At 37.8% G+C, this 21,487-nt stretch overlaps 1 protein-coding gene across 1 annotated transcript in view; it reads left to right on the top strand.

Moving 5' to 3' along the window:
- The window catches only part of LOC101851634 (ribosomal protein S6 kinase 2 beta), a 34,632-nt gene extending 13,350 nt beyond the window's left edge, over nt 1–21,282 (top strand). Inside the window, exons 9-21 of the mRNA XM_005094731.3 lie at nt 380–450; nt 1,203–1,291; nt 2,526–2,693; nt 3,180–3,316; nt 3,802–3,852; nt 4,284–4,358; nt 4,630–4,719; nt 6,612–6,770; nt 7,503–7,664; nt 8,242–8,318; nt 9,597–9,714; nt 11,365–11,502; nt 12,732–21,282. Of these exons, the coding sequence (XP_005094788.1) occupies nt 380–450; nt 1,203–1,291; nt 2,526–2,693; nt 3,180–3,316; nt 3,802–3,852; nt 4,284–4,358; nt 4,630–4,719; nt 6,612–6,770; nt 7,503–7,664; nt 8,242–8,318; nt 9,597–9,714; nt 11,365–11,502; nt 12,732–12,863 (1,467 nt within the window). The 3' untranslated portion in view covers nt 12,864–21,282. The remainder of the gene's footprint in view (nt 1–379; nt 451–1,202; nt 1,292–2,525; nt 2,694–3,179; nt 3,317–3,801; nt 3,853–4,283; nt 4,359–4,629; nt 4,720–6,611; nt 6,771–7,502; nt 7,665–8,241; nt 8,319–9,596; nt 9,715–11,364; nt 11,503–12,731) is intronic.
- The last annotated feature ends 205 nt before the right edge of the window (nt 21,283–21,487 follow it).

The following is a 21,487-nucleotide window of genomic DNA, read 5'->3' as shown; positions in this document are numbered from 1 at the left end:
CAGATGTGCCAGCTTTCAAGACAATAAATAACTAATCGGAATTATCTATAAATACAGGTGTTTTTTGTGCTTCATGGACACAATTTGGATAATTTTGGATGTTGGCTTTGCCCCTGCCTGCAAAGACCAGCCTGAGATAACGGGATACAATGTCCTGTCAGAAAGATGTACTCAATGAAAATTCTCCCCACCCAGGTATTGAACTGGGATCTTTTGCATGCGACAGTGAAGCGTTTAACAAAACTACACCACAGATGGCATATATTTATTTATGCATAGCATGCTCCGTGAAACTTTATCTTTTAGTTTTTCTTGTGTGATAATGTCTAGACCAATGTTAAGACATATTCCTGTATATTTTTGTAATTTATTTTAACAGTTTGAAATGCTGACGGGAGCGTTGCCTTTCCAAGGTGCCAATAGAAAGGAGACAATGACACAGATCTTAAAGTAAGCAAAGAAACTTTTTCTTTCTTTCTTTCTGATGTTATGACAGGCCAAAAGTTAGGTCACAGCTTAAAAGCAAAAACTTTATGTGTCGAGGGAAATCCATAAGTTTTGCCTTTTCAGTATTCTTGTTAAGGAATAAGCATTGTTCCTGATGTTTGTTGCTTCTGGCTGCAGTTGAGTGTGGCTGGCTGATTGTAGTTTCATTTGATAAACTAAATACTGTTCATCATTTCTGTTCTTTTTATTATTTGAGGAATGTAAATATGCATTCTCCCAGTGTTTTGTTATGTGTTAATTAATTAATGCAGTGGTCTCCACTGTACAACTCTGTTGCTGTGCTACAGAATTTTCATTTATGATTGAAAAGCTTAAATACTTGTTCCATAAATAAAGATTAAATCTTTTGATGTCGGCTGAAGTCATTTCTGTTTTTGAATTAATAAGATGAATATTTGGAGTAATTTTCTTTTAGTCAGAACACAACGTTTTATGTTACTGTTGTACATTGTATTGTATTGTGATGCGCTCTGAGCTTGTGTACTTTAATCAGGGTTGAGCGCTATATAAATGTCATTTATTATTATTATAAACAAAAATCCACAGAAACATCCTTCTTTATTTACTTGAGATGCGAAGATACCCTCTTCAAATTCCAAGTTGTTTCAAATGACACTGCTGAGTGAGTTCTAATTTGTAGTCTGGAGAAGTATGTGCGTTCTTATGATTTTTAAATGTGTTTTTACTTGTCACAGGGCAAAGCTGGGCATGCCGCCATTCCTTAGTCCTGAGGCACAGAGTCTTCTGAGAGCTGTGTTTAAGAGAAACCCGGCCAACCGATTAGGTGACACTCTGAATTGCATTTTTTATAGAATTTGTTTTTCCATTTTTTTGCTACTTCAATTTTGATTGACTACGGTGTTGGGGGGGGTGGGGCTCTCGTGTCCTAGAGGTTAAAGTGTTTGCCTCTCATACAAAGGTCCTGGGTCGAATCCGAGTAACGACCGAAAAATTTCCTTCTCCAAAATTGCCTCCTTTCTCCTCCTTTCCTGCTCTCTAGCAATGTTCTGTCGTCTGCTTTCGTCTCCACTTTCTGCCCCCACCTCGTCACCTCCTTTGCCCCCTACTCTGGGCTCTTGACTCTTTCTGCAGCCTTTCTACTGCTACCCCTTGGCTCCTTACTGCTGTTTTTCAGCCACACCCTTGATCTTTTGGTAGGAAAGATATACACCTAACCTTCTCTGACAAGGGTGAAAATTATCAGAGGTTCCGTTTGCAAGTAGCGCACATTAAAGATCCCTTGGTGGTCTAAAATCGATAAGAGTAGGCTTCAGTTGCCACCCAGGCAAAATCCAAAATTTCCCACCAAAATGTGTCCTGGCGCGCTCATGTGACCTTATGCAGTTGTGAGCGCCGTAAGATACTCCCCCCCCCCCTCTACCCAAAGAAAGTTTGGTTTTGTACTCCCATTGCGGGCTTTCTGATGAATGCTTGAATGGTTTGTCCATTCTAAAATTTACGAACCTTTCTGCCTCCTGTTATGGGTTTTTCATAGTTCTGTGGAAAAAGAAGTCAATACAGTTTGCAGTTTGATTTAATTTCCTATTCATGTCTTGTTGAAACGGTTTGAGAAATTAAGTTGCATAGATTTTTGTTTAGTTTTTTTTTTTTAACCTGCAGTGGCGACTTAAATTCCATCCTATGGGAAAGGGTTCAGGGTGCATTGCTAAATTATCGTTTAAAAAGCTGCCTAATGTGCACTATAAAGGCTCCTAAAGAGCTGTACAGTATATCAATTAGCTATTTATTAGTCTTTGCTGAGAAATATGTGACAGTATCGCAAAAGCTCTAGTTATTCTGATTTTGACTCTGCTTTGATTTGAGCTTGAACAAGTCTGGGGTTTGATTTTAGTCTTATGAATAATATGAAGGTACAAATTGACTGTTTAGTGTAAGATGCTGCCATGCGCCATTTTGAAAAGTAATGTATGACGGAGTCTGGCACTGAGCAGTCAATGTGTAAAATTAATGAGACTGGGAGGGTAAAAATATTGTTTACTAAAAATTTCCATAAACAGGTTCTGGCTCCAATGGCATCGAAGAAATGAAGAGACACCCATTCTTTAGCACAATTGACTGGGTGAAGCTTTTCAAACGAGAACTCCAGCCTCCTTTCAAGCCTGCTGTGGTACAGACAGATGATGTCTTTTATTTTGACAAAGAATTCACTTCAAAGACCCCAAAAGGTAATGACACAGTAACATACTGTTTGGTATAGAAATTGAAAGATTTTGTTAGTTGTAAGTCTTTTTATCATTACTAAATTCTGTATCTTTATCATTACACTCCCACCCTGCTTTTAAAAAATGAGTTTTGAATACCGTTTTGATAATGTACCCATTTTTTTTTCCATGGCGTGCTATATTAGATCTTTGTAAAGAGTTGAGTGTGTATCTGTTGAACTAAACATCTGGTAGGTGAAGTCAAAACTGGACTTATCCGTGCTGACAGTTGGCTCAGCAGTGTACTGTGGGAATTGTTTGGCAGTCTGTTGTGTGGCACATCAATTTTTCATGTGCTGTGAAAGTGTCCCAAGTTTATGTTATTTTCTATGTACGTTTTTCAACAAAAGTTGTCATGTCGCTCATCTGAGTAGTGGGTTGTCGCCCAGTGTGAATTGAAAAAAGAGTGGCGCTCCAGAGTCAATGAATTTGTTCTTTTTCTCTCCACAGATTCCCCTGGAATACCCCCCAGTGCGACAGCTCATGAGTTGTTCAGGGGATTCAGCTTTATAGCACCGGCTCTGCTTGAAAGTGAGGCTCCCCCTGCCCTTGATCATGTCACCAACAACAACAACAACCTTTCCAAGGTAAGAACCTCTACTAATGACCACACTACACTGTCATGGGCATAATGGCATGAGTGAGGCTTTTCAGGATTGGAAGGTGGTCTACAAGGGAAAATGGGAAAAAGCAAAATAAACAGTTGTATTTGGCTTCAGGAAGTATTCAACACAAATTGTGCGTAAACTGTTTATTGTTGGATTGGGGGGGGGTCTTTTCCTTCTTAAATCTCTAAAGAGCACATACTAACAACAAACAAGACGGTTGTTCTCAGGTGGTTTTTTCAAACTTATGATGTAGGATAATGATAGAATTGTATTCTCATGATCGCTGTTCAGCTACTGAGCGTTCCCCCACCCCAAATCAACATGCTAATATGTGCCTAATCTTTTTCTGGTCATCTCACCCTGAGACGGAAGGAATGGTGAATTTGTGTGTTCACAATAGAGTACTAAAATAATGACTAGTGTTTTATGTTGCATATAGCTGTTTCTTTTCTTTTGTTTTTCAGCTTCCAGGAGTGAAAAAGTCTCCATTTGTGGATGATTATGAATTGAAAGAGGTGAGATTAAATAAACATTATTTATGGAGACAAAGTAAGAAGGGAAACTAGAAGTTAGTAACAGTTTTATTTATGGTTGATAAAATGAAATTACTTTACCTTTTCTTTCTTGGATAATAGAAGGACATCCTCGTATCTGAAAAAAGAAAAGAGGAACGTGCAACATGCTTTGAACACAAGAATAGAGTCTAGTAATTCGAAGTGGGAACTGTCCATTGACTTTAAATCTAGTTAAAAGCTAGTATCATCTGTGAAAACCGAGGGTTTTTTTTTCAAACTTAAAATTGTTTTTTTTTTTTGTTTGGGTTTGTTTTTTGTTTAAACTTAGTTTTCCTGCAATGAGGTGTTCGTAGTCTGTCACCTATTTGGTAGCTAGCCCACCTTTGTTTTTCTTGCTGCTAAAATTGTGTTGTTTTTAATAAATTTCTCAGGACATTGGAATTGGCTCTTACTCAGTCTGCAAACGTTGCGTTCACAAAGCCTCTGGAATCAGCTATGCAGTGAAGGTAATCATCTGTTGTCTTTTTTCTGTTTTTGCTCAAATTAGTTGTTTTTTTAAACTCAAAAAAAACTTCAGAGTGGAATTGTCAAAGTTAATTGTAAGGTGTTATGTGTTCATAGTTGTTGAAATACTTTGTTAAAAAAGTTCACAATGGATTGGTCCACCTATCAATATTAAGTTCAGGCAACAAACTTGTTCCATTTTGGGTTTTTTCTCATTGATGTACTATTTATGTACATAGTCACTTTACTAAAGTTTGTTGTTTTTTTCTTCAGATCATGGACAAGGACAAGAGAGATCCATCAGAAGAGGTTGAGATTTTGTTGCGGTTTGGACACCACGCCAATGTGATCACTTTGAGAGATGTAAGCTATTTATTTTCATCTTCTTTTCTTGCCTTCTATATGTTTTATAAAAATAAGGTACTAGTGTGTTAGGTTCCTCTTTTCTTTTATACAGGGTCCCCACCAGGTCGGGAAATCGGGAAAAAGTCGGGAATTTTGAGATAGGTCGGGGAAAAGTCGGGAATTTTGTGATGGGTCGGGAAAGGATAGGGCCTGTGTAATGTGTAGCTATCTAGACTGTATGGTTGATGAATCCTGAAGAGGAAACGTAATTGAACCACTGTGGCGGAAGTGTATGTGTGACACGGAGGCTCGATCGGGAAGAATCAAGATCTGCTTTCGTTACCGCCCAGAAATTTTCCGGTAATAGTCTGATAGATAACGCAACATTTGTAACATGCAGGTTATGCATTATGAACCCTGTGTCGCCTTGAAAATAAATCAATATTAAAAATTGCCCTCTGCTGTCGCTTGTGGAAAAAAGAAAAAGAACTTATACAAGCGTCTTGACAGGTTCGCCCTCGTGACCGGTCAATGAACCTGTGAGTGGCGGCGGTCTGAGCGCTGTGAAGTATAGGACTCCTTTATAAGATACTCTCATGGAAGGGGATTGGGAGGGGGGGGGGGGGGGGCTGAAGGCAACGCTAGAGGACAAAAACTGAACTTGGAAGCAAATTTTTAGCATTTTGATAACTACTTTAGAGCTCTCTGCAAAGCGCGCGTTGGTGCAGGCCTTGTGTGGAATCGGGATCCGTCATGCCTTGTTATTGAACTAAAGTGTTCGCGTTTCATTGGATGGGGTGATTGTAATTTATATCTATATTTTAGCTTTCTGTTCAAGATTGGCAGATTTTCAGTGTCACTGCATCTTGCCCTCCCTCAGTTCTTACACCTCTCATACTGAATAGGTGTACTTGAGCCATTCTAAATTTAGTTATTACACTCTACTTTGAGTTTGAACAATAGTTTTCGTCTTCACGTTTATTATATGAATCATGACACCCAGACTGGTTATTGACAGTCGATATTCTAGTTCTATGTCTTTTCTCAGGCTCAAAGCAGGATTCATTTTTTATATAGGGCCTATAGTTTGTTATGTTGGCTAATATGATGAGGGGAAAATATAAATAAGTAAGAACAGACTGAAATACCAAAGTCTCTCAAGATCCCAGTGCCACACTGACATGTTGTTGAGTGGATATAATGTATCTTCATGTGTGTGTGCGTGTATTCACAAACATATACATGTATTATATTAGATATAAATGGAGCACACGCTTTCATTGTTATGTAATGGTACGTGTCCCTAGAAAATGGATGAGGCCCCTCCTTGGAAAATTGAGAAGCTGGGTTGGCAGACTTTTTATCATTGATAGATGGGCTTTTTTTGGGATCATTCTTGACGCGCAGCGGCCTGATTTTTCCCTCGAATTGGGGTCTTGAAAAAATTTTCCAGGATTTGGTTGGGACCCAGTTTATAATAATAATAATAAATAAATAGCATTTGTGTAGCGCATGTCCCCACTCGAAAGCAAGCTCTATGCGCTTTACACTGTATTATTAACCCAGCAGACCATAGAACACTCAGAAACATTCTCAGCTCCCCGGGAATTAAGACAATTTGTAAGCACTCTTTTGCTATTACACCTTCTTAAAAGTGTTATTGCGGTTTATGTTGTTTAGTTCATTGTAGCATCTGTTGCCAGATTGTATTGAGTGTGTTTGAAATTAAATTTGGTTGTTGAGAGAAGTATCCCAAGGTAGCCAGTGGTCATTTTGGCAAATGCTTTTGCATTGTGAATTATATATCGAGCAAACATGCGATCATTTCTTTTTGGGGGAATTTACTCCATTAAGTTTTCTTAAAACCTACTGAACTGGTTAAGTAACTTGTGAATTTTTTTTCTTCACAGGTTTATGACAGTGGAAACAAAGTCTACCTTATAACAGAATTGATGCGAGGAGGTGAACTCCTGGATAAGATACTCAGACAAAAGTTTTTCTCAGAGAGAGAAGCAAGCGCTGTGTTGCAGATTGTTGCAAAAACTGTGGAATATTTACATCAAAATGGGGTATGTCCTTGACACAATTCATCATGTAGGCTGGTACGCCTACTCTTTGATACTTCCATTCAATGTTCTGTCTGTCATATCACTATAGTTCTTTGGGAGAGTTTTAAATATCTGTTTTGAAGGCAGTATTTCATGCTAAGAGTGTGTGAAATGAGCTCATCGGGTACGATGTTGGCCTGTCAACCCAGATGTCTAGAGTTTAAAAAATGGGGAGGGGGAGGGAGGGGGTGGTACTCGTGTTTTCTACACCCCCTTAGGATAGATATGAATAAGCACCCAGTCTTCTCAAGTTAAAACAAAAAGCTTCGGAGGTCTCATGTGGAAGTTACACGTGTTAAAGGTGTCTTAGCAGGTTTAAAGTAAAAAAGATTAGGCCCCTCTGGCTGCTGTCGATGGAAAATTCAAAATTTTCCTGCCCAAAAACTTAAGCTATTTTAGCCAGTGCAATCGAAAATGGTACAGGGCTTCCAGACGACCAAGGGACAATTTTGTGTTCTATGACGGTAAAATGGCCATATATGTAAAATCAACTGCACTGTGAGATGATCTTAAGGTCATTTACTCCCATAGCTCCAGCAGGGGTATGAGAAGAATAAAGAAGACTACTACGACCTCATGAAGCCTTGATTCCAAAATATAAGTTTCGAAAAAAGCAGGCCTTGAACTGTGAGATGCCTTTGCAGGATAGCATGCCCCCCCGGTAGCTGAATGTTGTAATCTATGACTCCTCAGGTTGTCCATCGAGATCTGAAACCATCAAATATCCTGTATGCTGATGACAGTGGTTCCCCAGACAGCTTGCGTATCTGTGACTTTGGTTTTGCCAAGCAGCTCAGGGCAGAGAATGGCCTTCTCATGACCCCATGCTATACTGCCAACTTTGTTGCTCCAGAGGTGAGTATTTTTACTACTGTTTTCACTCTGAGATAGTAGTGACTGTGACTATAGAATGTAAAGCGTAAACAACTTCGTGTGGAACGGGGATGTGCATTATATAAATGCGTTTTATTATTAATTGTGTCAGATCGTAGTATCCTTGCTCATATGCCAAATATACCAACGTCATAATTTTTCCTCGACTTCTATGTTCTGTGAAGTGGAGTCTTAAAGCTATGACATGTAGAAGACTCAGGTTGTGATCATATAGAAAAACTTGCATTATGAGCATTTTGAAGTTGATCGTTGTTGGAATGTTACAGAGTTTGGTTGTTGTTGTTGTTTTGGGGGTTTTTTTTGGGGGGGGGGAGGAGGGGGAGTCATTTGGGATAGGAGAAAAATGAGAATTAGTTTAATTTTGGATCAAGGTCTCTCGTCATGCAATATAGTTATGATACTTGTTTTGCAATATCATATACTTGCATTTGAATAAGCTATGGCTCTGCTGGTATGGAATGTTGGAATGTAACTTGTTTATGACCTAATTAGCATATAAAGTAGGTTAATGCATCTTGCGCTGGTTTTTTTTTTTCAGGTCTTAAAACGTCAAGGATATGATGCTTCCTGTGATGTGTGGAGCCTTGGAGTTTTATTATACACAATGTTAGCTGGGTCTGTATCAATTTCGTTCCGTTTTAAATTTTTTGTCCACTTCCAAAACTTGTATTGCAATTCTTTTTAAATATTTTTTTTGTGTGGGGGGGGTGGTAGATAAGAAACTATAGCAAAAAGAATGTGACAAATATTGCTTTATGAATGCAGTGATGTAATATTGAAATAACTTGGTGGGACATCATTTTCACCTTTTACTTTTTTTTTTTTGTTGTTGAAAAATTTACCTTTTGTTTCCTGGAAAAATTAATATGCTGATCAATACTATGACTTTGTGACATTTCAAGATTCAGAGCAGGGTTGAAAGGATCAAAAGTTTATACCACAAACTCCATTTACACATACTTTTTGCTTAGCAAACAGTCAGTTATTCATTGAATATTATTTGCTTTTGATATACTTTTTCTTTAACTCACTGACTGCCGTTACCGGGCGTATCCAGGATGAGATTACGCAATAAAATTGCCAAACATGGGGGCCCTCCGATATGGACTTTATAATTTTATTCCATATTTCTGGACTGCAACCGGGTCTGGCAGTTTACAGCAGTTGGGGAAGCCATTTCGACGTGATAAATTACTAGAGTTATTGGCCTTACGCTTTCAGGTTGGGGGGGTTGTGATTTTTTTTTCCACAAGAGACCTATTCCCTTCCAATTCTTAGTTTTGTTGTGATTTCACTACTTTACCGGACGAAAGTGATGATGAGCCGTTTCATGGTGTTGGATCAGACATTGAAATAGGTGAATTAGATAATGATAGCAATGCTGACCCATCGTATTGTGTTCGGGATGGTAAAAGAAGGCAAAGATTGCCTGATTTTAATGCTAGATCTAGTAGTGTGCCAGGATCTAGGCTAGTCCTAGATCTAGATCTAGATCTAGATTTAGATCTACTAAATGTAGTACTAGATCTGGATCTAGTAGTGACTCTGTGTCCACTGATATTGAGTCAGACTCAGATATTGATCAGCCAAGCACAAGTAAAAAGCAGGGCTCTCAGACTTCCGCAGATCCGCGAATTTCCGGGGTTCGCGGTTCGGAGAAAGTCCGGGGCTGAGATCAGCGGCCGCGGAATCGCTGAGCATCGCGCGGTCATGTTTCCGTCGCGCTTCGCATCTGCACGGGTTTCATAATTATCTTCTCCGAGAAAAAATGCGAAAATTTGGAGAACATAATAATAGAGCGATGTATGCCACCCTTATTGTGGCTAGCCTTTTTCTTTTTCTTTTCCTTATTTTGTCATTTATTATGCCTTGCTTTCTGTGTTATCTCTGCAGGCACACACCTTTTGCTAATGGCCCAAATGACACACCAAATGATATTCTGGCCAGAATTGGAGAAGGCAAGTTCTCCCTGGTCGGAGGGAACTGGGACTCTGTGTCTCCCCAAGCAAAGGTACAGTACTTTCCTTTCCCCCTTTTAAAACTTTTAGTAGTCTTTCAATTTTTATTGTTCAGTTTGTTAGTAGCTTGTTTATTTTGCACACTTGATTGGTGGAGGTGCATACCCCATTTTACTGTTCTGACATGTGTATGTGGGTAGTTGGAGGGTGCTCTGGTGTGGTTTGCTCCTTTTTCCCTATCAAACATCTATCGTCTTATCTCCCCTCCTCCTTTTTTATGTTTGCTATTCTTTTGTAACACCTCTAATCTTCGGCACTTATTTAACCTTATTGTGTTGCAAGTGCCGTAAAACACTTACTAAAAAAATGACATGTGTACAAGTACATCAGTGGAACAAGGGACTGAGTTGTTTGTAACTGCCTTGTATGGTAAAAGCTAAGATGCTATAAATAGAAATACAGTTGAACCTGTTATGATGGCCACCTGTACGAACGGCCATTTTCCCTTTCCCCCATTGCGTTTTTTTAATATAATTGAACTGTAAAATGGGCATCTGTCCAACGTGTCCACCATATTTTAACACACCACCCCGAGCACACCAAGCAATGAAACCTGTCTTAGACGGCCACCTTAGTGACTCCCATTACGTTTTGTCATGAATTGAGCATTGGCCCCTGGTGTTGTGGGCGAGCCGTCATATCCAATCACCTGTCGTTGTTGATAGGTAATCCTTCCAACCGATCATGTTGCGTAGGCCCCTACCACTGTTGACCAATAGGTAACAAATTTTCAACTGCTGGTGAGGTAAGAGTGTTATCCCTCATAACCCAAAAACGCTGCCCAAAACTCATTCATTCACACATAGTAAATGGGATGAGTGGTCACTGTTTTGTTTATCCAGTCTCTAACCAAGTAACAATGGACATCAACATGAACTTGTGACTGAAGCATCGCTCGTTCTCGGAGTGGTGGCTACCCATGTGTTTGTTTTGCTGCCCACAGCACTTGGTCCTCCTTGTCTGACACATTTCGTTTTATTGTCACCTTTGCACAAAAGCAGCAACAAAAGAAAAAAGAAAAAAACCCAGTGAAAGCAACAACTAAAACAACAATACCGCGATCTCAAAATGGAAGGGTTTGTTTTCTTCGTCTTGATCAGTCCTGCCTAAGACGGCCACCTGTCTTATACGGCCACTTTTCTCCTTGGCAGTGGGTGGCAGTCTTACACAGGTTCGACTGTATAAACTTTGAAAGCTTCATTCCAGTTATTGTAATCAAGGTTATGTGCTGGCAGTGTTGGTCAATGTGATGCCAGACATCTGTCAGCTATAAATGTTTTATTTGGAAAAATAAAGAACTATTGTAAAAATGCATTCGTGCCATTGTTAATGCAGACTCTTCTGCTTGTGTTTGGGTTTTGTTGACCTATGTATGTATGTACTTCTCATGTTGCAGCAAATTACTCTTTGTGGAGGTATATAAAAAAATGTAATCTTTTTTGTTTACTTTTTCTTCTTCTACTTGCCAGATCTTGAATATACATCAGCGTTTGTGGTTCACCATTTTTATCTTTTTTCAGATGCTTCCACAAAACCTGTATTATCATATTCTTTTTTAGTCATCGATCTATATTTAGGGACAGTAAATTTATTTTTCTTAATTGTTTTATGCATTAATGTGATTAACTGTTTTCTCCCCTCAGGACCTGGTGAAGCGTATGCTCCACATTGACCCTCATAGTAGGCTGACAGCGACACAAGTGCTCAACCACCAGTGGATCTCACAGAGGGACTTGCTGCCACATCTGCGCCTCACTCTACAGGATGCACAGCTGGTTAAGGTAGGTTGTATTGTTGATTTACTCATGGGAGGAATGTAGATGGTGATTTATTTTTTGGTAAAGGTAAAGTACAAAACACACGCATGCGCGCACACACACACTCATGCAACCTTACTTATTTTCCATTTTTATCTCTCTTTTTTTGTGTGTGGCAAAAATATCCTTTTTACTACTGTATATAGACGTGTGCACTTGTGTTCTTCAAAACTAGGACTCTGCTATTTTTTTTCTGCTGGTTTATAGGAGACGTTTTAGGAGATGACTTGTATGGTTGTTTATTCTTTCCATAAGGGGGAAGATGTTGTGGCTCTGAATATATCTCAGAATTGTTATTTGAATAAATGTTTAGGGTAACTTCCCAGCAATGAAGTGCTTAAGAAAGTTTCCCAAGACTGATGTGGACTCAGGTTGAGGCATATGGACAACATGATTGTTTATGCCAGTCCCGTAGTATGTGAAAAGAGGGTGTGCCTTTATCTTGTTCATAGAGTTAGTCACAAGTTTCTTTTCATGCTATCCTCCAATCTTCTTTTCATGCTTTCCTCAAATCTCTTTTCATGCTATCCTCAAATCTCTTTTTATGCTATCCTCAAATTTCGCTGTTCAGATAATCATGTTACATAAGGTGTTAGCCCTTACAGAAAGAATCATAGGTATCAAAGTGCTACTTTTAATTTCCCTGGGAATTTCTGGAAGTGCTGTAGTTCTAGAAGTGTTGGATATTTCAAAGTTTATTTCTTGTATGGAATGCTGCACAACAATGTGTGTGTGTTGTGAATGGTTTGCAGGCACCACTGATAGATACATGATAATCCTTTTTTTCTTTCCATTTGATGTTCCTGTGGGTGGTTGGTGGGTGCTCTGGTGTGGTTTGCTCCTTCTTTCGTATCAAACAACTATCATCTTTATCTCTCCTCCTTTTTTATGTTTGTTACTCTCTTGTAACACCTCTAATCTTCTGCACTTATATGACCTTATTGTGTTGCAAGTGCCGTAAAACTCTTACTAAAAAAAACTTTGATATTCCTGTCGGTCTACCTTGCTCTTTCCTTGCACCAAATAACAGCTGTTGTGTCAATGTGCTTCTCTGTAGCAAAATATTGTACCTGTGTCTTATTATATCTGATGACATTTTGATCTTCAGCCTGTCCTCCCGGAGGTGCAAAGGTAACCATAATGCTTTGAAATTTGATAACAGATTTCTTTTTAACTATTTATTATCTGAACAGGGTTCAGTAGCAGCCACTTTCAAGGCCCTGAATGACCAGAACATGAAGCAAGCAACCCTTGAACCTGTAGGTGCTTCCAGATTGGCTCAGCGACGTGGCAAAGCAAGACCGAAAAGTTCAACAGAGTTGTAACAGACTGCAGCTAGTGTTTTAATCTGTATAAATGACTGAGACACAACAAAGCGAACAATGTAGACTTAAGGAGGCACGTCAATAAATAAGCAATTCTAACCTTGTAACGCTCATATCCATTACTTGAGACAATAGACTCTTAGATTTGTATACTTGGGCATGAATACTAATTTTTTGCTGGGGCTAGGGAGGGAAGTCACAGTGAACAAGGACATACTATCAGTGATGTACCTTTTCTTTCCCTTTGAGAACTGTGTTAACAGGAAAACGGGTGGATCCTGTACCTGGGTATTGTACATTTCAGCATTTCTGTTTTTGAAAATTTGCTTTGCATTATCTATTGAATTGTACAATATGTTTTCCTCTCTAGAATTTACAGAGCAAATGTTTACGCTGGTGTGTGAGTGCTCAGTTTGATTAACCTCTTTGTAGAGTATCCATTAATTTACTTTGCAGGTGTGGTTTTGATGTGTGAGTGTGAATGTTTTCTTAGTTTTGTGTGAGAAAAGCAAAGTACTCTGGTATTCGTTTGGGTTTTATTTTCGTCAACAGCCTTCATTTCACCCTTCACGCCAGCATTTAAAAGATAGGGTCCCTCCGTGTAGCTGTGTTCTTCTTCATCTCTTGTTTTTGTGGATGAAAAATTTTCGGGGGGGGGGGGGTGTTGAACTGTATTTCAATAATAGCTTTCTTTGTTTCACTTTGCAAAGGTTTCTTGCTGGAAAAGACAAATTATTTGCATGCAGCCTAAAAGATCAGGTGAATTGTTTTCTTTTTTCACAAGTAAAAATTGCTATGTAAATTTTTTGTTTTAATAGACTTCACTAAACATGAAAAAGCAACTTTATCGACCTCTGTACTGAGCTTTTGTCACAAGGGCAAACATGATGCAACAAGCGTACTTTACATGATAAACAGTTTCCCAACTAAGCCCACCACAGTGCTACACTTTTATTGAGCTACCGGTATTGTTCACTTGTCTTGTTGATGAACCCCTGCAGTGGTCAACTGTGTAAATGCTGTGCCCCACTGACCTTACTTAGCATTCTTCATGAACTTGCATTCATCAACCACTTCACTGCTATGCCTAATGTGGCTAACTTCATTGAAATATTTCTAGAAAATCTCACGGTTTTACCCAGTCTAGGTAGAAATGCTTTGTAATACATAAACTCTTTGTAATGTTTTATTTAGGACTTAACAAACTGTTATTACATTTTCAGTAGATACTTAACCTCATTTCATGAATTAAATTTGTTACTGCGTCTTTGCCATTTGACAATGTGTTTGCTTTGATTTTCCTGATTTAGGGATGCCTCTTTTGCAGGAAGTTATAAAAACGATTACAGTAACATGGGATGTTTCAGGTGTTTTATATTTTGTGTTATCAAATTAGGTCCTCCCAGGTTTGTTTGGTTGGGGTTTTTTTTTTTATGTCAACATTAAAATTTCTATTATACTTTCATTTCAGTGACCCCAGAAATTTCTAGACTTCGATTCCAACCTGAAGATTTTAAAAAGAAAATCGGTATTTAATACAACCTTTTCTTACAGCTGTAATGGGAGTCCAATGCTGTGTTAAAGAAGTGAAGTTAATAAATTTAGTTACTTCACCTCTTGTCATCTTTCTGGCTGTTTTATGTCTGCTCTTTCCCCACAAAAATGGTTATCGATTTGTACTGTGCTGCCCGTTTTCTGATTAGAAAAAAATAGTGTTGATATAAAGAGGATTTATATTGCCATGCCAGCATATTTTGAAATCTTTTAACTGTGGTTTTGTATAAAGACAGGAATTGTGGCTAAGCTTGTAGAGGGATGTAACGACCGTGTGCCTTACGTTGATCTTTTGGCATAAAAAAAACAAACTCGGTCATTGTCATGTGACTCCAGAATGTTTTGCATTTAAGGTTAAATTTGTTTCAATGATTTGATTTTTTACTGTCTTCGCACATTTGCTTTTATGTGAAGATATTATTTTATTCTTTGTGTATGTATCCTTCGATTTATTTTTTAAATAAATAGATATGTTTTGTGGTGTTGCTACTGAGAATAATGTTGCCTTTGGGAATCCAAATGATTAATACCTTAAATAAAAGCTTGGGGCTTGACAACATTTATGAAGACGGTGAAATTTAAAACTGTTATGGTTTACTATTCTTTTCATCTGATGTTGTCCACTCCTTTTAATTTTTATATGTTTTGTAACTATTTCTTTCTAGCTGAGTCAAAAATGAGTACTCACCATAGTTATCTACATTAAAACTTTAAAAATGGAATGCAGCCGTGTTGCATAGGATTCGCATTATTAAGTACTGTTTCTTTTTCTTTTTTTTTCTTTTTTTAAATTTATGGTCGATTGTGATGTGAATTTCATTGTTTTTTTCCATGCTACTAATTTTTTTATCCCGTTGGTGTTGACCTTTTTTGAAAGTGGTGCTTTCATTCAACGCTTGATGCTAGTACTGATTGTGATATATATAAATTTGACATCAATAATAGTGCTTTTGTAAGCTTCAGCTCTCTTATACCATTATTCAGTCTTGCAGTACACATGGTGAATGGTCGTCAAGTTCCAAGTGATCAGTCATTTATTGACTGTGGCAGTTGTTGCACAAAAGTATATGGAACAGCCTGGGAATCAAAGGCATTGGTTTGTCATGTTTGTCTGACTTGTATGTTTAATGAATCTGTCTACTTTTAAAGCTTTCTAATGTCATCCAAGGGGATCTTTAAGATGATATATTTTCTTTTTTTCTCCATTTCTTGTCTCTTTGTTTTCGGATACTATGTGGTATTCAATGTTTTGAAGATCTCATTATCTCCCTCTTCCCACACTTTGCTCAAAGTCATAGTCTTTGAATATATCTATTGTGCAGATATCATATAATATGTCAGTATTTCCACACCTGTACTGTTTAAATTTCCAGAATTTCAAACATGAAAGAGACTAAATGAGTCATTTAATCCTTTGTCAAATCAGCCATGGTTATGTGGCTTTTTGTCTTTTTCAGCAGAATGGATTAAAAAGAAGAATGTAATTAGTGAAAAGAATGATAGTCAAGAAACTTAGACTTTGATAACACAAAATGCCACAGGTTGTGTGTGGGTTAGTTTTTTTAAGGGAGGAATGGACTCCAGAATCTCAATTAGTTGTCACAGGACAGGTCCCCCCCCCCCCCCCCCCCCCCCCCCCCATTTTTTTAAACAACCGTGTTGTGCGACAGCAAAGTCGAAGATAGTAGCACAACATATGACTGTATGGTCACGAAGGGGGAAGTTTTGAATATTTATGCTTTGCTAATGAATCATGTAACCTTTTGTCTGCCTTACACTGCTTATATGATAACTTTTATCATGTCTGTCTCTAGAAACATAACTCCGTTTGACCCTGCTTTACTAGGTAGAAAGAAAAGAATTTTGAGTTATTCATTTGCCTTGCAAGAACAATGTTATGTCTTGTCTCTGTGTGTTTTAGAGAGATGAATGATATTGCTTGTGTGTACAAAGAAGCTGATGATAAATACTTTTATTTACATATGTATATGAATATATATGTGATTGTGTACAGTCAGCCTTCTGACTTGTGGTTCAGTTCACGTTGAACTTTGAGCTTTTCGTTGGTGTTAATTTTTTTCTGTTTAGTGTTTGTTGCTGCGAGGTTGTGGCGTGGAACATGTGCTGTCATGAACTTGTTTCTGCCAGTCACTGACTGCAGTGTACCATTTTTTCCCTCAGATGCCATTTGTGACCTTGTGCGTTCTCTCCCCCCAACCCCCGCCCCTGTTGTTCTGTCTCTTGTTAGTGGTGAACCAAACATTCTCCTTCTGTGTCTTTGCTGCCTGGCGCTGATACTGTGATGTCTTTTGGGTTAAGATAGATGCAGTTCAGCATTCTGTTTTACTAGCACGGGTGAAACCGTAATTATAGAAGAAATGCAGAGGGATATGAGATGAAATAACATTCTCATGCAGTAAAATATTCAGTTTTTGGGGCATATCGCTTTAAAGATTGCAAAATATTTCTTGGACAAAGCCGAATTCCTGTTACATGCCTGAAAATAAAAGGTTTGTATGTGAGTTTGCCACTTGTAGTGTTTTTGTGTCATTGTAACTCCAGATTTGAAAAACTCTGCAAAGAAATATGATCACAGTACCAAAGTTATTATTCACTCTCACATAATGTCCACAATATATTTATTCATATACCTGGGACACATCTGTATTCATCAGCCGTTTTCATCACATTCAAAAAGAGATGTGGTTAATGAAAAACAGAGACGAAATATATTGTTGTTTTTTTTCCCCCATGCTTTCTGTCAAGTAATGATAATGAAACACCAGATTTGTTGTAATAAGTTCAGGCTTGATGAATTTAACTGTAATGCAGTAATAACTGTTTCTGAACATATCAGATGATTGCTTAGATGTACTTAACTGTGTCAGATATGCAATTCGCCCTGGCCTGGTATAGCTGATTACGGTTATTAGTCTCATAAAAACCTTGTATTTTGGGGTTGCAGTCTTCTTCTTTTTTCTTAAGATCGATTTTTAAAGGTTTGAAAGTTTATAAGTATAAGCATACATCTGTACTATTTGTTGTCTATTTTGAAGGAGAATCTCTTACTGATCTGTCCATTTCTCCTGAATAAAATTGAAATAATCTTGCTCAAAGATTTATGACTTGTTTTATTTACATGTACCTGTTGCTTGAAGACTGCATTGCATTGAACAAAGCTAATGTTTCCTTGAATTTATTTAACCTGTTACTAGAATTTCTTTGCTCTTGTCCATTTGAGAAATGTCCTTCATCTTCCCTTGTGTTGACTCTATGCAGCATTGTAGGCAGATGTGTGTGAGGTCTTTAACAGGTCATCGCTTTTGAACTATGTAAACGTTGGTGTTCCCCTCACTGAATGTGATCAGGAATGTGATTGGGTGACTATGTTTTTCCTGTTGTTCAGAAAGCCTCAGGTTATTGATAAGTGGAGAACCATAATTTATATATATATGTTGGTTGGGTTGCTTTTCTGTTTAGTTATGTGTCGGTTTTGTTTTTGTTTGTTTCTTTTTGTTTTGTTTTTTGTTCTTCTACACATTGTACATCTTCTTTTCCTAACTTAATGCAGTTGAGAAGAAGCTGTATGAGGTTGATTCTGGATGCTTCGATCTGAGCATACTGAAATCAATGCTTGTGGATGGGGTGGGTACAACAGGTCCTCTGTCGTTAGAGGTCAGCTGATCCTGGGCGTGGTTCTTGCCTTATTAAAGACGAACTGAGACTACCATTAGTCTCTTGTGACATATCAAACAGGCTTGTTTAACCAGAACGATTTACATATTTTTTGTGTTGAATACATTGTTGAGGTGGGGAATCAACAGATTCAGGTTTTCTTTTGTGTCACTGGTGATGCTTGGAGAACATCCACTCGTATAATTTACTCTAGTGCTGGTTCTCATTGTGGTGCCAAAGAGGCAGGAGTTAGTTGAAGTGCACGGGTGTAACAGCCGGTGGAGGAAGTCGGTAGTTATCATGACAAGTTGTATTATTTCCTGGAGGGTCCCAGGGTTTTTGAACGAACAGATCCTGACTGTTTAAGCTTTCTGTCTTCCCTGTGGCTTTCTCATGAGAGGTGCACCATTTAATCATTTCTCACCCTGTATATAAAGATCACACACATGCTTTTTATTTGTTGATTACTTGTGATTTTGTTCTATTGTTACATGAAAGCTTTTATGCTTCGAGTTTTTCTTTATGTTGTCAATAGAAGATTATGAATATAAGGGAGGGAAGATGAAAGCTGTTAAAAGAGTTTTTTAGTTCTCATTTGTAAAATGAAGTAAAAGAATGAGTGATCTTTGAGAGTAATATGGTTTTGTGATGTCCAAATAGGTACTGCCTTCTTTTTGGCCTTTTGGGCTTCAGCTTTAGCACATTGTTTCCATTAAAGCAACTTGAAATTATATTGTTTTTGTTTTCTACCTTTGTTTAAAGTTTTCCATGGTTATGATATTGGTATTGCCCATGACTGCCAAAGCTTCAAACCGTAGGACCAGGTTATATCTGTTGGTTGTCAGTAAAGTTGAATTGTTTCCACTGATCTGTTGCCCTGTTTTGGAACAGGGGCATTTGCTTGAATCGTAAGTGTATTTAGCGTACGATTGACCAGTTGCTTTTCTCATTTTCTCATTTTCATTTTGGTTTAGTAGTAATAATGCCATCTTTCTGTTTTCTGTATGAGATGATTTTGTTTTTAAACCAAGTTTAAAAAACCTGGTGTGTTTTGGCAATGTAAGAAGGGCCATACTACATGGACATCAAGTTCCATGACTTGGATGTCGTTTTTCATTATATCAACAACTTTCATTTTTTATAAAATCAAAAATATGATGCTTGGAGTAGTGAACAGATCAAAGTTGATATGTTTTCATTGAGTGGTTAAACAATGGCAAAGTGTCCCTTTTGTTATGTTTACGCATATCCATTTTTATATTAACATATTATACAGATTACAATGTGTAGTTTTAGTTTCATCTTCTGTTACTTTATTTTGAGATTTTACCTCGTTTTATTATGTTGTTGGAACAATGTGATGGAAGTTTTCCGGGATTTCTAATGATAAGAATTTTGAACGAGCGTAAAGCTCTTCTCTTGAGACAGGCTAAAAGTGCCCATAGCTAGCTAGATAGAACTTTATTTCCTAGTATCTATTGTCATCACTTGCTGCTGGTGAATGAAAACGGTTTCTTTTTCACTTTTCTGTTTTTCTTGTTTTATTTGCTTCACCAATTGTTCAGTTGAGTATCGTGGATTGTGATGCGGTTTAATGTAGATATATGAGTGGTTAATGGTTCAAGATTCTTCCTCACGCTCATTCTCATTTCCCAAAGTAATTTTTCACTGCCCTTATCTTAAGATTACCAAGTGAACCTGTAAGGAGAAATGTGTTCTACTTTTCATTTGTTTGCAAGATTTAGTAGTCCTATTCTACTGCTGCTATATCGAGTCTCTTTGCAGCTGAGAGGGCTAAAATAAATGAGTGTTAATTTGAATTTATTTTGACTTGGAAACCTGTCCCTTAAGTCCCCAATTCTTCTTCTTCTGTCTGTTTATCTCATGTTGTAGGTCTGCATTGCCCACATAATAGGCTCCCCTTCCTGTTTCTCTCTCTCTCTCTCTCTCTCTCTCTCTCTCTCTCTCTCTCTCTCTCTCTCTCTCTCTCCCCCTCTCCCTCCCCCTCCCTCCCTTCAGACACGCTAGTTTCTCATATCCTCTTATATTTTTCATGAGCTGGATAATTTATAGTATTTTTAATCTTTTGTGTATTCGCACAACTTTTACCAGGGTTTTCCCTTCTGCCATATCTTTTTTCCTCAAAGTCCTCAGTGCATTGGGATGTGAGGATAATCATTCTTCTCTATCAAAAGCCTTTTTGTTGATAAAGTGTTTGCAAATTTCCGGTTTGCACTAAAATCACACCCTCTTTTGACTTCATAATTTTCTGGCATCTTTTTAAGGGGGGTTGATTAACTTTTCTAAATTTCCAACTTGAGTAGTAGATTGGAGTCACTGTGTCTCCGCCTACCACCTTTGTCCTTCTGAACCTTTTCTACAGATAACACTTTCTATTTCATCTATGCATAGACATAGTTACAGTTACAAGCTTCTAGTCACAAGTTTCCATATGTGCAGAAGCAATGTTTCAGACTTATTTTATTTCCAGTAGATTTTTTGATGTTAGAGAGTTTTCTCTGGTGGAGTCCTTCATGTCACCACTCCTTCGATGTTCTTCAACTGAATATTACAGATTGGCATTCAACATTCAAAACAGGAGAATCCTTTCTTTAAGTATCAATAAGTATAAGTTCTCAATCTCATTCACTTGCTTATTTAGACTATTCACAGGCGAAGTCAGAGAAACTTTTTCTTTTGTCCCAGTAAACTCTTGCCTGTTCCTTATTTCTTTGTCTTTCTTTGGTTTAACGGACATTTTATTGAGCTATTTCTGCATTGTCTTTGTTTCTGCACTCTTTCGTTTCTCCCATGTTCCTTGGTCACATTTTTCTACGCCTTATGTTGTAAATTTAATAGCGTCTGTTATTTGATTTCTAACCCTCCTCCCTGGATGTGGTAAGGTGCAGGAAAGCACCCGCAGATGTCCCTCCGATAGAGTGACCACCCTGTTTTCTTAATTAACCACTTTCATATAATGAATGTTGAGATGTTTTTCACAAAGACTTATTGTCATCGATCATTTGCATATTGTACATAGCATGTCACCTCTGCATAATTTTTCCCCCTTTGCCTTTAAAAAATTACTAAAAATGAAAGAATTGATTGAAATGCCATAGCGCGGATTTGTATGGCTTATAGAAGCCAACCCAGTTACTTTATATAATCAATAAATTTATCATCCTTACAAGTCTTGTGTTTTGTTCACGTTTATTTTTTTTAATCCACTTGATCCAGCTTTTAGTTCCTATAAGTTGTATTGGTGGATTCTCTGATGGTTTGGATTGTTTTCACATTTAAAGATAGGTAAGTTTTACTCTCCCTTTGTTGCTTCTGTCTGTCTGTCTTATTTTTTCCCAACATTAAATGACCGTTATTGTTTCTTTACTTTTAAA

The sequence above is a fragment of the Aplysia californica genome, unplaced genomic scaffold (genome assembly GCF_000002075.1).
Source record: "Aplysia californica isolate F4 #8 unplaced genomic scaffold, AplCal3.0 scaffold00088, whole genome shotgun sequence".
Classification (NCBI taxonomy): domain Eukaryota; kingdom Metazoa; phylum Mollusca; class Gastropoda; order Aplysiida; family Aplysiidae; genus Aplysia; species Aplysia californica.
This window is presented reverse-complemented; position numbering and strand designations above follow the sequence as displayed.